Source organism: Elaeis guineensis, chromosome 13, assembly GCF_000442705.2.
Source record: "Elaeis guineensis isolate ETL-2024a chromosome 13, EG11, whole genome shotgun sequence".
Classification (NCBI taxonomy): domain Eukaryota; kingdom Viridiplantae; phylum Streptophyta; class Magnoliopsida; order Arecales; family Arecaceae; genus Elaeis; species Elaeis guineensis.
In genome coordinates this window covers 73,266,084-73,282,122 of record NC_026005.2, presented here as the reverse complement: position 1 = coordinate 73,282,122, position 16,039 = coordinate 73,266,084, and the positions used below count along the sequence as shown (strand labels likewise).

The following is a 16,039-nucleotide window of genomic DNA, read 5'->3' as shown; positions in this document are numbered from 1 at the left end:
AAAGGCTATCTTCCAATAGGCCATGGAATTTCTCTCTCAAAGAGGAATTGTCCGACAACACCTCAAGAGAGAGAGCATATGGGTAGGATTTCATATGCTTCGGCAGTGGGATCTATCATGTACGCTATGACATGTACATTATCAGATGTGGCATACTCACTAGGGGTAGTGAGTAGATACCAATCTGATCCAGGGAAGAATCACTGGAAGGTTGTTAAAACCATCCTGAAGTATTTAAGAAATACTAAGGACCAGTGGCTTGTTTATGGTGAATCGGACTTGAGACTTATAGGATTTACAGACTCTAGTTTTCAGTCTGATCACGATGACAGTAAAAGTGTGTCGGGATTTATTTTTACCCTTAATGGTGGGGCTATCTGCTGGAAAAGTTTCAAGCAGCACACAGTGGCTGATTCAGTTTGCGAGGCGGAGTATATCGCTGCATCAGATGCTGCCAAAGAAGCGGTGTGGCTGAGAAAATTCATCATCGAGCTCGGAGTAGCACCCTCCCTTGTTGGTCCAGTTCTGCTCTACTGTGACAGCTCTGGAGCCATTGCTCAAGTGAAGGAACCAAAGGCACACCAGCGGACGAAGCATATTCTGCGCCGCTACCATCTCATCTGAAAAATTATGGATCGAGGTAATGTCGATCTTCAGAAGATCGATGGAAAGGAGAACCTGGCTGACCCATTCACTAAAGTCATTGCGGTGAAGGAGTTCGACAACTACAAGTCGAAGATGGGTATTAGATACTGCACCGATTGGCTTTAGGCCAAGTGGGAGATTGTTGGGAATAGTGTCCCAAAGCCAATCATCAGCCTATTGATGATTGTGCTCATTTTTATATTTGTACATGAATTATGAATTAATAAAAATTATTTTAGTATTTTTTATCACAAAATATTTCATCTTCTAATGAACTCCTATGTTGTGGTGAAGTCCTTAAGACTATTTAGACTCGACAAAGGAGGATTTATCGTTTAGTCCTTAAATCTATTCGCGACCAAATGATACGTTGTTACCAAGGACGACAACGTTTATCAAGCATAGGTCATTGTGTGCCATATAGATTGGTTGTCCTCTTAACCAATGAGTGTGGAGACACTGGTATGGCATACAGGTGAGATGTAATGGTACATCTGCACTGAACGTGACCGACTCCAGAGCTATTTCTGCTGTCAAGATTTGCTCTGATGAAATATGGATATAAATATCCCTCTGATCTGAGACCGCCACGGTGACTTGCAAGCAACTCACTGCACTTAGGCACTGGACTATCTGAATTTTTAATTTAGTGACGGAAGGCTGCTGGGTGTAGTCAAGTACTTGACTTGTCGGTGCGTGTGTCAAGATGGGATTGACCACTCCAGTTTAGGAGCTGTATACAGTCATGTTTCAATTTAGCAAAATCTTAGCCAGAGTAGTCCTTGTGAGGAGTCACAGGACTGTTTGAGTTGAGCACGATTCGGATGATCTGATTAGGATTGACAGTTTAACCCTGAGTCGTCCTAAACACAGGGGTCAAAAGATGAATTATACAGCAACCATATTCATGTAGGTTCTGAGTGTTGCGATTGCGACTCTTCGATCTATCCGGATGTCGGGTACCATTGCTAGATGGTCACTTCGATTAGTACAGAAATTGGTTCCTGTGCTGCCGGCTTAGATTCGAACCTGCGGGGTCACACACATTAGAGGTTCCTATCTGATCTGATGGTTGTTGTAGAATCCTACATGTTTGAAACTCGGTGATCGAGAATCAGGATTCTCTGATCATGAGTTCCACACATTATGGGTACCGGGGTCAAGAGTCCCACTGGTTGAGATTTTTCGATCAGGGTTACATATCGATGAATTCTGATGTCCGATTGCCCATCAGAATTGGACTCAGTATTTATGAGAGGTTTAATTAGTGATTTGATTGCTAATTAACTCAATTTAATTGCATAATTATTTTTGGATCAAGTCCAATTGAATTGGATTCAGTTGGGTTTGACCCGATTAGGTTAAGAGTTGACCTAATCGTCAAGATGGTTTGGTTCCTGATTTGATCAGGGGTTGGACTTAGTCAATTCCTGATTTGATTAGAATTTTATTAAGCATAATTAAACCTAATTAAGTTGGATTTAAATTAGTCTAATTGGATCTAACTTATTTGGTTCAATTAGGTTGGTTTAAATAATTAAACCACATTGACCCAATCTCCATGCACCACCTCACTTTCATTGCACCCATTTGAATTCATGAGAAGGAACTTCTCATGAATTTTTTTCTCACGCCAAGCCCTCTCCATGCCCCACTTTAATGTGCCATTTGAATGGATAAGGATGATTGGTTGGCCATTCAAATTCAAAATAAAGTTTGAATTTGAATGGGCAATCAATCTTTGCGCCTTATCCCTTTTTTTACGCCCCATTTGTTACATGAGAAAAAATTTCTCATGAAATCACTCCATGAACAATTTAAGCCACGCCTCACACCTTTAGTGGATAAGAGATGAGTTGGTGTCCATTTGAATTCAAAATTTGATTTGAATTCAAATGTGCGATTACTCATCTTTATCCTTTCTTTTGGATAAGACGTTTGACGTTGTTATAAAAGGAGCAGAAGAGTGGGGCGTGCAAGAAGAAGATTTTTGAAGAAAAATTCTGGGGTGTGAGAAGTCTTGTGCGTGAGAAGAAAGTCCATATCCTTCCAAGAGAAAAAGAAAGAAAAGAAAGAAAAGTGGGTGCAAGGTTTTTGGTGAGTTCCCTAGAGTTTTAGCCTGGGGTTCGGGAAGTGAGAAAATGAGCTATGAGTATCGTGAGCTCACAAAATCTCTGGGAGATCTTCAACATCCTCTCAAGCATGTCTGTTGATGATTCGGAGCATCTGAAGAATCGACAGATATCGATCGAAGGAGTTCGATCAGCATCCGCCATCAAAAGGGCTCTACAACGAGCTAGAACTCGTGAGGAGTCGATCAGATCGGAAGCTTTGTGTGGACGATCTACAGATGCCAGACACGCTATGTGGCTGCGTTGTGATGATCAGACTCTCCCGACGGTGATCAAATTACGGCGATCTACTATCCGTACAAAGGTATTATGTTTTGAACACATTACAGTAAAGTATTTACTGTTCGAATTTGAATTTCAAATTTAAATGAATGCATGCTATATATCATATTTAGATCCTAGTGTAAGATAAATTTATGTTAATTAATTAGATTAATTAATATATTTTTACTGTAAAATCATGATTTAAAAAAAAAATTAAAATTACCTTTTTACCCCTGCACTGAATTTCTCCCGCAATATCAAGATAGAATCTCTTGAAAAATTTGAGGAAGGAGAATAAGGTGAATACGATCTCTTCCCCTTTTTGATGCTGTGGCGGTGAGAAGGAGAAGAAGACTGTCGCTGTCGGCTGGCAGCATGGTGGGAGTGCCGGAAAGATGGTGGCTCGACATGATAAGAATGTTGATCCAGTCGTCATTCTGAAGATGGAGAAGAAGATCGTCGAGGGATGCGACTACTGTGTCTTGATGGCACTGTACATGCCACCGACTCTTCCACCACCGATTGCTGCTATTGCTTCTATGTTTCCTATTGCTGGAGGCTGTGTACTGCCTCCGTCAGTATTTTCATCTACTGCATTAAAGCAGTAAGTTATTGTGCGTCCGTCGTAACAACCGGATATGAAGAACTGAGCTCTGCCACTGTAGGTGGACGTGAGAGATCTTTTCGATGGAAAGATTGCCTGATTGAGCTGGTGAAATTATTTTGGGCACTTGTCTTTGCCATGATTGGATTCATTTTTCTTCTATCTGATGCGCCAATCAGTTGCGACCAATCTCCTAATGCACTTGAGTTCGACGACGAGCAACCTGCAAAATAAATCCACACTGATCGGAGTTGTGTTCGGTGGAGACCCTCTGATGTCTAAGTGAGTAGAGAGTGATGAACAGTAGATATTTGAAAATAGAATCTGACAGAATCTAACCCAGAAGTGTCTTACCCTCGCTGTTTCCTTACCTTCCTTTTATTTAGGTAATTTGGGTGTAACTGTCTGTAACGGTTTGGCACATGGGGTCCCGCTTATCCTGACATTATATGATCATAGAGTGGATAATTAATACCCACTAATAATCATGGTAAGTAGCCATTATGCGCTCTTTGCACTGGCGGTTTCTGATATACTGACTCTATGTCGGTGATGTTGGCATATCGACTGTATGTCGGTACTTGCAATATATCTAGTGACCATCGATTTGTGACTTTGATATATCGATTGGCCATTGATTATAAAATCAATCGAGTCATTATAGTTGACTTAGATCCATCAGGAAAGTCGATTGAAAATTACTGACTGTCTGTCGATGTACCGACTGATAGTCGGATGCTCGTGTCCTTGGCAAAGATAGAAAGTTGGATGATGAGCTTTGTAAATATTATAGTTGAACTAAAACTCGTTCAGCGGTCCGGCTTTTATGATTCTCCATAGGATACCGACACATATTCAGATTGCCAATTGTGAATTGAGAGGAGCAGATCCGATTGCCCCAACAATAGGGTTAGTATAAGTGGTCTGGACATCATCACACCAAGAAATTGGAACTGCACATAATGATATCTGAAATTTCCAAAGATCAGATTGAGCCAAACATAATTCTGCAGTGTTAACTTCTGGTAGCCCAAGAATGGTTCCATCTACATAATTAATAATTAACGTAATCGGTGGATATCATGAGGATGGATTCTGTTGTTTGTAAACAACATACGTTTGTACAAAACAGTATGCATTAAAGAATACAGACTAAACAGTAACATAAAAAATCTCCTTCCATCAATTTAATGAAACAAAAATGTATGATCCTATCCATTTCAAATCGTTACTAGCAGGTGTAGTCCTATCCCTTTTAAAATAATAATAATAATAATAATATTATTATTATTATTAGTTAATATTTTATTTCATTATTGTAGAAATTTTGACAGCATCTTTTCATGATTCTTCAAGTATACGACGTGAATATGGTGCCTACGCACCCTATCCACCATATACCCAGAGAACAGTAGACAGATAACTACTGAGTATTATATAATGAAACAAAATATCAACTATTAACAACAATAAGATTATTATTTTTCTAAAAAATTCGAATACAGGACATACAAGAATTGATCTCGATCAAGATCGACTCTTGAATAGGAATCTATGGCTCAATGCAATTTAATTACCATCTCTGAACATACATTCAAAGATGAATTTTTAATTTATAAAAATGAGTAACTCTGTATTGAAATTTTTTCATAAAATATTTTAGTTTAGTTTTTCTAAAATAAAAATTTTTTATATTTAATTATAATAAATATAATTATAGTATATTTCAGTTTAGTTTCTCTGTATTGGCCAAACTACTCATGATGTCATTGGTTCCTTTTTCCATATGTATTAATTAAATATTATTATATTTATATTATAATTATTTTTAGTAAATATAAATATAAATATGAATATTTTTGGATATTAAGAACCATATTCATAATTAAAATATAAATCGACCTCGATAGTGATTTCATCTTTAACGGTTACCAATAACTTTGTAATCATTTGATTGTGTAATCATTTGAAATGAAACTACTAGGTTCATTGAGGATGGTGAAAATAGTGGGAGTGGTGAACCGTATAATGCGGTATTACAGAAAATAAGAAAATCTCTTCCTATTACAGTAACACCTAGAGATGTTTCATATAAACTTATTCAACATAAAATTATCGAACATCAACAGATGATTGATACATCACTTTCTGAACAAACTGTCAATGAATCTGATCCGCTTGAAAATAATCATCATAATGATACTGAATCTGAAATATTTCGAAGATCTTCTAGAATTAGAAGATCGGCTATTTCAGATGATTATGTTGTTTACTTACAAGAATGTGATTATGATGTCAGGATGAAGGATGATCCAGTTTCATTTAAGAATGCCATAGATAGTTAAGATGATTCTGAACTTTGGTTAGATATTATGAAAGATGAGATAGAATTCATAATTAAAAATTAAATCTAGAAACTTGTTAAATTATCTGAAAGATTTAAGCCTGTAGGTTGTGAATATATTTTTAAGATCAAATAGGATTCTAAGGGTAATATCAAAAGATATAAGACTAGACTTGTAGTAAAAGAATTCACTCAAAAGGAAGGTATTGATTTGAAACTTTTTCTCCTATTTCTGGAAAGAATTTATTCAGAATCATTATGAAATTAGTAGCTTATTTTGATTTAGAACTACATCAAATGGATGTCAAGACTATATTTTTGAATGGAGATTTAAAGGAAGATATGTGCATGGAATAGCCTTAAAGATTTTTTATGCAAAAAAATAAAAGGCTGGTATGTAAATTAAAAAAATTCATATGTAGTCTTAAGCAAGCTTTCAGGCAATGATACTTCAAGTTTAATCATATCATTATTTTTTTCGAATTTAAAAAAAATATTACTGATCAATGTATATTCTTGAAGGTGAGTGGGAATAAGTTTATATTTTTAATTCTATATGTGGATGATATCTTACTAGCCAGCAGTGATTTAAATTTTTTTCATGAAGCTAAAAGTTTTCTTTCTGAACATTTTGACATAAAAAAAATGAAAGATGTTTCTTATGTTCTTGGTATAGAAATCCATCGTGATAGGAATAAAAGGTTACTTAGTTTATCTCAGAGAAATTATATTACTAAGATCCTTAAAAAGTTTGAAATGTCAAGCTGCTCAACAAATGAAGTATCGATTGTTAAGGGTGATAAATTTAATAAATTTCAGTATCCCAGAAAAGAGATTGAGAGAAATCAGATGAAGAATATATCCTATGCATCTGCAGTGGATAGTTTGATGTATGTTTAAGTATGTACTCATCTTGATATCAGTTTTGCTTTGGGAAGGCTTGGTAGATATCAGAGTGATCTAGGTATGGACTACTGAAAAGCTGCTAAGAAGGTGATGCACTATCATTAGGAATCTAAAGACTATATGCTCACTTATAGGATGACTGATCAATTTGAGGTGATCAGTTATTCATATGTAGATTATACTGGTTGCCTCGATAATAGAAAGTCTACATCAAATTACATCTTCCTGTTGGCTGGTGGAGCAATCTCATAAACGAGCATAAAACAGCACATTATTGCCTGCTCTACTATAGAGGCTGAATATATAAGTTGTTACGAGATTTTCTCACATGCTTTATTGTTAAGAAAATTTATTTCATGACTCGGAGTTATGAATTTTATTTTCAAGCTGCTGAGAATTTGTTGTGATAATTCTGCTGCAGTTTTTTTCTTTAATAGTAGTAAGATATCAGGCTCGAGCAGCTTTTCGAATTGTAACCGAGAAGTCACGACATAGAAGGGCATCGGTTGCCTTCTGAATCATCCTAAGAGATTTGTAGCTCTCCAAGTGGTCGACAGGGTCGGTGGAGTCATCATAAGGCTCCATTTGTAGCATTTTGAATTGAGTGGGGACCGACTAGTCCATGATGCATCAAAAGAAATATAGAGACATGTGGATGCCATAGTCGTTGGAGAGGAGCCTCGACCATCCAACTAATGCTAGTTGAGTCGGTGACCGATTTTTTTGAATTTGCACTTATAATCATCGAGTCATCACTGCTGAGAGAATATCAAGATAGAATCTCTTGAAGAATTTGAGGAAGGAGAATAAGGTGAATGCGATCTCTTCCCCTTTTTGATATGGTGGCAGTGAGAAGGAGAAGAAGACCGTCGCTGTCGGTGGGTAGCATGATGGGAGTGCTGGAAAGATGGTCGCTCGATATGATGAGAATGTTGAGCCAGTCGTCATTATGGAGATGGAGAAGAAGATCGTCGAGGGATGCGACGACTATGTCTGGATGGCATTGTACATGCCACCGACTCTTCCGCCACCGGTTGCTGCTATTGCTTATATGTTTGCTATTGCTGGAGGCTGTGTACTGCCTCCGTCAGTATTTTCATCTATTGCATTAAAGCAGTGAGTTATTGTGCGTCCGTCGTAACAACCGGACATGAAGAACTGGGCTCTGCCACTGTAGGTGGAGGTGAGAGATCTTTTCGATGAAAAGATTGCCTGTCGGAGCTGATGGAATTGTTTTGGGCACTTGTCTTTGCCATGATTGGATTCATTTTTCTTCTATCTGATGCGCCAATCAGTTGCAGCCAATCTCCTAATGCACTTGAGTTCGGCGACGAGCAACCTGCAAAATAAATCCACACTAATCGGGGTTGTGTTCGGTGGAGATCCTCTGATGTCTAAGTCAGTAGAGAGTAATGAACAGTAGATATTTTAAAATAGAATCTGACAGAATCTAATCCAGAAGTGTCTTACCCTCGCTGTTTCCTTACCTTCCCTTTATTTAGGTAATTTAGGTGTAACTGTCTGTAACGGTTTGGCACGTGGGGTCCTGCTTATCCCGACATTATATGATCGTAGAGTGGATAATTAATGTCCACTAATAATCATGGTAAATAGCCATTACGCGCTCTTTGCGCTGGCGGTTTCTGATATACCGACTCTATATCGGTGATGTAGGCGTACCGACTGTATGTCGGTGCTTGTAATATATCTAGTGACCATCAATTGGTGATTTTGATATACCAATTGGCCATCGGTTATAAAGTCAATCGAGTCGTCATAGTTGACTTGGATCCGTCAGAGAAGTCGACTGAAAATTACTGACTGTCTATCGGTGTACCGACTGATAGTTGGATGCTCGTGTCTTTGGCAAAGATAGAAAGCCGGACGATGAGCTTTGTAAATATTATAGTTGAACTAGAACTCGTTCAGCGGTCCGGTTTTTACGATTCTCCATAAGATACCAACATATATTCGGATTGCCAATTGTGAATCGAGAGGAGCAGGTCCGATTGCCCCAACACATAATGTTAGTATAAGTGGCCTGGACATTATCACACCAAGAAATTGGAACTGCACATAATGATATCTGAAATTTCTAAAGATCAGAATGAGCCAAACATAATTCTGCAGTGTTAACTTCTGGTAGCCCAAGAATGGTTCTATCTACATAATTAATAATTATGTAATCGGTGGATATTATGAGGACGGATTCTGTTGTTTGTAAACAACATACGTTTGTAACTGGAGACAATGTTGGTGCCGTTTGGAACTGGGAAAAAGGGTGGAAATATGGTTGAAGAATAGATACGTGTGGCAGTAGCCTGGAGAAACTCTGATACCATAAAGAAGACAATTTAAAAGGTCTATCGCGTCTGGTGGCACGTCCAAGTTGCCAGTTGTCAGGATAAAAATAGAAAAAAAGTTTTAATATTTTAATACGTGTCCTTGTGTCTCCGACTGTTCGTGGTCTTAAATCTCAATGCATGGCGACCTAAATCATTTCCAATTTCTGGACAGTATTTTAAGTGAAAGATATGCGTGTCGGCACAGTCAATACCAAGCACATTACTCCACTTTGGCAATAGTCACTATTGGGAAGAACAGCAAAACTTTTATCTTTTATTTTTTATGATAAAGAACGGCAATTAAACGTAATGATGCAAGATAACTATTTTATTACAGCCTTCCCAACACGGCACGGCAACAATCATTCCACGAGCTGTGGAATGACCATGGTTCGTAGCTTCTCAGTTGAAGACACAAACTCCAATTCACAAGCAGCAACAACAAGCACAACAACCACAGTCTTCTGAGACACATCGAATTAAAATCTAAAATTCTACGAGCTGAGGAATTGATTAATCTTCTGCAGTAGCTTCTTCCACTCCAGGAATGGTCAGACCGGAGCCCTCCAGCTTTTCCCGGACGATCCCATCCAGTTTCTGAGCCATCTCCGGGCTCGCATGGTTCCTCCAATCCCCTACTTCTCCTTTCCTGAAGAAGGAATCGTTGGCTACCTGGAAAACCGCTACTTCTTGACACCCCTTCTTGTTCACATCCAAGCACTTGAGCTTCTCAAAGCTGCAGAGCGTTATGATCTCCTCCACCACGCCTCCCTTCTCCTCCTCCTCGGAGAACGGCCACCCGAGGAACTCCGCCAGCCTCTTCACGTTTGCCTTAGGCTCCTCCAGCATCTCCTCGTACTTCAGGAACAGTACCTTCTCGGGCCTCCTCAAGCTCTCCTTCCAGTACTCCAGAGAATGGTCCCATATCGGGGAATAAGAGAAGTTTCCCTCGCAGGCCATCTCGAAGAATTTGTCGAAGGGAAAGCACTCCTTCTGTTAGGATTTGACGCCTCGAGATTCAGCCCACATTGAGCCCACAGCGAGGTTCGCGGCGAAAAACGGAGTCCAACGAGACCAAGATCACCTGAATCGGAGCTCGGATGGAGGAGATACGAGCTTTCGAAGTCGGCACGAAAATCGAGGCGGCGGAGGATCGCCGGCGACCGGCGGCGGGCGGCAGCGGCGCGGCTGCAGGCGGCGGCGCGCGGGACGCGCGTCCCAGGCCCGCGTGGGACGCGGGACCCAGGCCCGCGCGGGACGCGCGACCCAGGCCTGCGCGGGACGCGCGTCCCAGGCCCAGGCCCGCGCGGGACGCGCGACCCAGGCCCAGGCCCGCGCGGGACGCGCGACCCAGCGGCCTGCTGGCCCTTGCCCCGGTCCACCGTGGACCGGGTGGTCTACGGCCCGGCCTGTGGACCGCGTGGGCGTTTCCCACGCGGTTCTCGCGGTCCACGGCCCTATTTCGTGGACCGGAGCGCGATCGGACGGCCCAGGTGGCTCCCGGTCTTGATCGGACGGTCTGGGACGTGATTTGGCTTGATTAAGGAGTCCTAATCCTTCTCTAACATGTTTTAAGTCTTGTTTAAGCCTTTAAAAGGCCTGAGAGGAACAGGAGAGAGGGCGGTTTTGGTTTCTCGCCGCCGTACGAACCGAGAGGAGAGAGAGAGGCGTGAGGCGCTGTGAGAGAAGGAGCAGGAGGCTCCTGGACAGCGGTCGCCAGGCTCTTCAGGGGTTCAGGGGGGTCTCCAAGAGAGAGAGAGCTTTTGTGAGGGAAACTTCATGTGAGAGAGAATTGGGTGTACAAGGGTTGAGGGTGAGGTCTCCTCTTGTAAAATTTTCTTTTCATAGTGAAGTTTGCATGCCCCGTGGAGGCGAGCCCTTTTGTGGCTGATCCACGTATTTTGATTGTTTTTCCTTTTGTTTTGTTTCTTCTTTCTTCCTGCTGCATCGCGTGGTACTGAAAGGATCTTGGGAGGTGGTGTCCTGGCCAGACATCCACCCAACAAGTGGTATCAGAGCAAGGCGGTACAAGGACGCAGATTGCAGTGGTGGTGAGCAAGACTGAAGATGGAGAAAACAGGAACAATCAGGATGGAGATCAACAAGTTTGATGGTAAGAGCAATTTCTCCTTGTGGCAGGCAAGGGTGAAGGACGTGCTCATCCAACAGGGGTTGATCGAAGCTCTCTTGTGCGATGAGAAACCGACCACCATGGAGGTGCGGGATTGGAAACGGCTACAGATGCAGGCGGTGAGTACCATCCGTATGTACCTGGCGGATGAGGTGGTGATCCATGTGCTGAGCGAGACTTCCCCGACGGTGCTGTGGTCGAAGCTCGAGGAGTTGTACATGGCGAAGTCTCTCACCAACACTCTTTTCCTCTGGAGGCAGTTTTACCAACTGCGGATGACTGAGGGACAGAGCGTGCAGGAGCATTTGAGCCACTTTCAGAAGATCCTCACCGACCTTCTCAGCGTTGGCGAGAACGTTGAGGAGAAGACCAGGGCGCTGGTTTTGCTGGCGTCGCTTCCTTCTTCGTACGAGTCCTTGGTGACTGCTCTTCTAGTGGGGAAGAGCACTATCAAGATGGACGAGGTCACCGCGGCGATACTCCAGAACGAGGTTCTCAGGAGGGAGAACTCAGCTTCGAGCTCAGGTGTCGATAGCTCAGCTTTGGTGACTTCTGGAGGTGCAGGAGGCGGTAGACGGAGCGACAGAAGATCGCATCGAGGGCGGTCTAAGTCCAGGAGGGACTTGAGCAAAATCAAGTGTTACCGGTGTGAAGAGTTGGGGCATCTAGCCAGAGATTGCCCTCAACTGAAAAATCGGACGGTGGCTGCTGTAGCGACGGCCGGCAGCGATTCAGATGGAGATGTCCTGGAGATATCTGACGAGGTATCTACTTCTTCCCAGCAGTGGATATTAGATTCTGCATGCCCCTATCATGTGTGTTGCAGAGAGGAGCAGTTTGACTCCCTGGAGAACAGTGAGAGCACTGTATATCTGCCGAATGGATCGAGCTGTGCGATCAGAGGCATTGGGACGGTCAGCTGGAGGACACATGACGGTGCAGTGAGGAGATTGGGGGAGGTCCGATACATACCCGATTTCAGGCAGAATCTTATCTCACTTAGCAGACTGGATTCGAGAGGCTACAGGACGGTAGCTGGTGGAGGAATCCTGAGGGTGCTACGCGGTGATAGGATTGTGCTGGAGGGGAAGAAGGGGAGCAGAGGACATTATTACCTGGCAGGGAGCCCAGTGCGAGGTGGAGCATCGGGAGCCAGGTGGAGCCCAGAGCGAGGTGGAGCTCCAGGAGGTGGATCGGGCACGAGACAAGAGACTCGGGAGGACGAGAGGCGACGTCGCAAGGTAAGATTCCTATTGCCGCAGGATGATGCCCCGAGCAGGTCTCAGGTCAGGAGGAGCACAGCATACGACGGAGATGGGATCGAGCAGCCTGGCTCGACTCCCATGTTTGCCCATCCATGATCAGCAGGCGATTGCCCCAGGGCATGGGGGCGAGGAGATCCAGAAGCTCTCGGAGTTTGGAGGAGGCCGAATATCGAGTCGAGGTGGAGATTGTTAGGATTTGACGCCTCGAGATTCAGCCCACATTGAGCCCACAGCGAGGTTCGCGGCGAAAAACGGAGTCCAACGAGACCAAGATCACCTGAATCGGAGCTCGGATGGAGGAGATACGAGCTTTCGAAGTCGGCACGAAAATCGAGGCGGCGGAGGATCGCCGGCGACCGGCGGCGGGCGGCAGCGGCGCGGCTGCAGGCGGCGGCGCGCGGGACGCGCGTCCCAGGCCCGCGTGGGATGCGGGACCCAGGCCCGCGCGGGACGCGCGACCCAGGCCTGCGCGGGACGCGCGTCCCAGGCCCAGGCCCGCGCGGGACGCGCGACCCAGGCCCAGGCCCGCGCGGGACGCGCGACCCAGCGGCCTGCTGGCCCTTGCCCCGGTCCACCGTGAACCGGGTGGTCTACGGCCCGGCCTGTGGACCGCGTGGGCGTTTCCCACGTGGTTCTCGCGGTCCACGGCCCTATTTCGTGGACCGGAGCGCGATCGGACGGCCCAGGTGGCTCCCGGTCTTGATCGGACGGTCTGGGACGTGATTTGGCTTGATTAAGGAGTCCTAATCCTTCTCTAACATGTTTTAAGTCTTGTTTAAGCCTTTAAAAGGCCTGAGAGGAACAGGAGAGAGGGCGGTTTTGGTTTCTCGCCGCCGTACGAACCGAGAGGAGAGAGAGAGGCGTGAGGCGCTGTGAGAGAAGGAGCAGGAGGCTCCTGGACAGCGGTCGCCAGGCTCTTCAGGGGTTCAGGGGGGTCTCCAAGAGAGAGAGAGCTTTTGTGAGGGAAACTTCATGTGAGAGAGAATTGGGTGTACAAGGGTTGAGGGTGAGGTCTCCTCTTGTAAAATTTTCTTTTCATAGTGAAGTTTGCATGCCCCGTGGAGGCGAGCCCTTTTGTGGCTGATCCACGTATTTTGATTGTTTTTCCTTTTGTTTTGTTTCTTCTTTCTTCCTGCTGCATCGCGTGGTACTGAAAGGATCTTGGGAGGTGGTGTCCTGGCCAGACATCCACCCAACACCTTCCTTTTCGCAGCTGTGGCCTTCGCGGAGAAGTGCCAAAGCGAGACGACGGCGTCCTTGGGATCCCGGCAGATGTATATAATCCGGCAGCCGGAGCTGGTGATGGAGTCCGGCAGCAAGGAGTAAAGCATGTGGGTGGCGAGGATTCTCGGGGAGGGCAGAGCTTCCAGCTTGGAAGCCTGGCCGGCGGCGAAGAGGTCGTCGATGAAGGGCACCACGTCGTGGGGGTTGAGGCTGAGGAGAGGGTGGCGATCCAAGGGGTAATGGGTTCGGGTCATGGTGGTGAAGGCCAGGGCTTTAAGCCAAGTGGTGCCGGACTTGGGGAAGGATATGAGGAAGAGGTCGTCGGGGCGAGGCTTGAAGTGTTGGCGGATGGCCATGATGCCTGGGAGGTGGCCTTCAGGGAACCAGAAGTTTTGGTACTTACGGATGGGGATGGAGGTTTGCTCCACTGGGAGGGATGAGATGAGCTCATCGTAATCCTGGACGGGTGCAGCTGCTGGAGTTGTCGAATGGTTGGCTTTATGCAGCAATGCTTCCACATATTTGAATGGAATTGGATGGGGGTTGCTGGAACTGGAGAAAAGGGGATGATATGACGATAGATCATGAGGAAAACCAGGTAATAAAGACGACATGTTTGGAAATCACACGTCTCCTTGGTGAGAGCCTGGTCATCTATTTATACTCCGTTATACAAAGGTCAGACGGTGATTCTCGCTAGACAAGAGGAAGAGGAGATGAAAAAGGATATGTTAAAAACTTGGACGTGGTTGTTTTCATCAGAATCTTCGGATCCAAATGTTTGCACGTTGATCCCATCTGCCATCGCAGGCCGGCATTCTGTGGTGCAAATTCCGCACCACAGAAGATCAGCACCCGATGTCTTGCACACGGGTTCGGCTTGTATCTTTCATACAGCTATCATCGGCTTGTATTTTTCATAAAGTTGATAAGTTCAAACTATAGCATACACAGTTAGATTTGACCCTAACAGGATCTAATTATCGCTTACTCATATTTGACTTTTTGGATTAGCCATATATTCTAAATCAATTACAGTAAATTTAATTAATTAAAAAAATTTATTTCTGATAAGATTTAGACTGAAATTTTAACTCTAATTAGGAATAAATTTTTAATAGGATAAGACAAGTGCAGATATAAATAGAGGTGGTTTGGTCTCTTTTCTACAACTTTCAAGAGAATGAACGATTCCCATCAATCATCTACATAAAGGAGAAGGATGAGAAGAGAGAAGATCATGCCGCCCACGAAGGAAGATTAGATGCTCTACGGGCTATATGATCATATATCATATTGGCAAAACGATGGCGCAAGGTATAATTTATTTATGATTTTAATTTTTGTATGAATATTAGAGTACGATCCAGGCATATGGAAATTAAATTATCTAATATATGGTATCAGAGCTCTGGTTTCATATTTCGTATTCATGTAAAAATTTTTCCAACAAATTTTGATTTATTTTTGAAAAATTAAAAATCAAAGTTTTATATTTTTTGAAATTAATCAAAAGCTTAGGAAATTAAATTAAGGTTTATTAATTTCTTGAAAATATTAAAAAAAAAAAAAGGAGGGTTTTGGGGTTTGAGACCTCTTAATCGGGATTTTTAGGGAAGAAGGTGATGGGTATTGGGTTCGGACTTAACGGATCCTGATCCAAACCCATTCCATTAAATCCAAACCTATCAAGACATATCAAGTTTTGGGTTTCTGATCCATTTAGGTTTCGGATTAGATCCGAACCCATTAACCCAATTTTGATTTAAATCATTTTGCATATAACCCCCTATAACATATTTAATTACAGAAAGGTGTCTGCAGTTTTACAAAAAAATTTCTTTTCTTTCTATTATTTACGGTTAAGTCCTCTAATTTTAAAGTTTTTAGTAAAATCGATGTATCTTTTCCATTTTACATCTGATTTAAATGATTTTTGAACTGTTGAACTCACAATGATTTGAAAAATATTTTGATTCTATTCCCATATATGATAGAATATTTAAATAATTTATATATTATTTATTTGATAATTTCATTCACTATTACAATATTCAAGTGTGTTTTTGCATAGCCCCAAAGGGCCTGAAGCACTCTATGAATTTTGGATAGCTGAGTCATTAAAAGCTAATGATTTTTTCTCTCATTATAGTTTTAAAATTATATAAAAATTTGTCTG

The 16,039-nt window shown here is 43.1% G+C and overlaps 1 protein-coding gene across 2 annotated transcripts; it reads right to left on the bottom strand.

The window, feature by feature from the left end:
* Nucleotides 1-9,540: 9,540 nt before the first annotated feature.
* On the bottom strand, nt 9,541-14,604 carry LOC140853414 (flavonol sulfotransferase-like). 2 transcript variants are annotated; one of them, XM_073248046.1, is made up of 3 exons: nt 14,264-14,604; nt 13,836-14,233; nt 9,541-10,230 (listed from the first exon to the last, which is right to left on the bottom strand). In XM_073248046.1, exons 1-3 carry the CDS (start codon nt 14,472-14,474, stop codon nt 9,754-9,756), a joined length of 1,086 nt encoding a protein of 361 aa, XP_073104147.1. In that variant the 5' UTR covers nt 14,475-14,604; the 3' UTR covers nt 9,541-9,753. The 2 variants fall into 2 exon arrangements, with proteins under 2 accessions (XP_073104147.1, XP_073104146.1); XM_073248045.1 differs by having other exon boundaries at nt 13,836-14,602.
* Between the last annotated feature and the right edge of the window lie 1,435 nt (nt 14,605-16,039).

What these genes read in the sequence shown, in the direction of transcription:
- LOC140853414 (XM_073248045.1), bottom strand. Translation starts at nt 14,474, where the DNA reads ATGTCGTCTTTATTACCTGGTTTTCCTCATGATCTATCGTCATATCAT. An exon ending in CCACAGCTGCGAAAAGGAAG is followed by an intron (nt 10,231 to 13,835) that starts GTGTTGGGTGGA and finishes TCCTAACAGAAG; the next exon opens with GAGTGCTTTCCCTTCGACAA.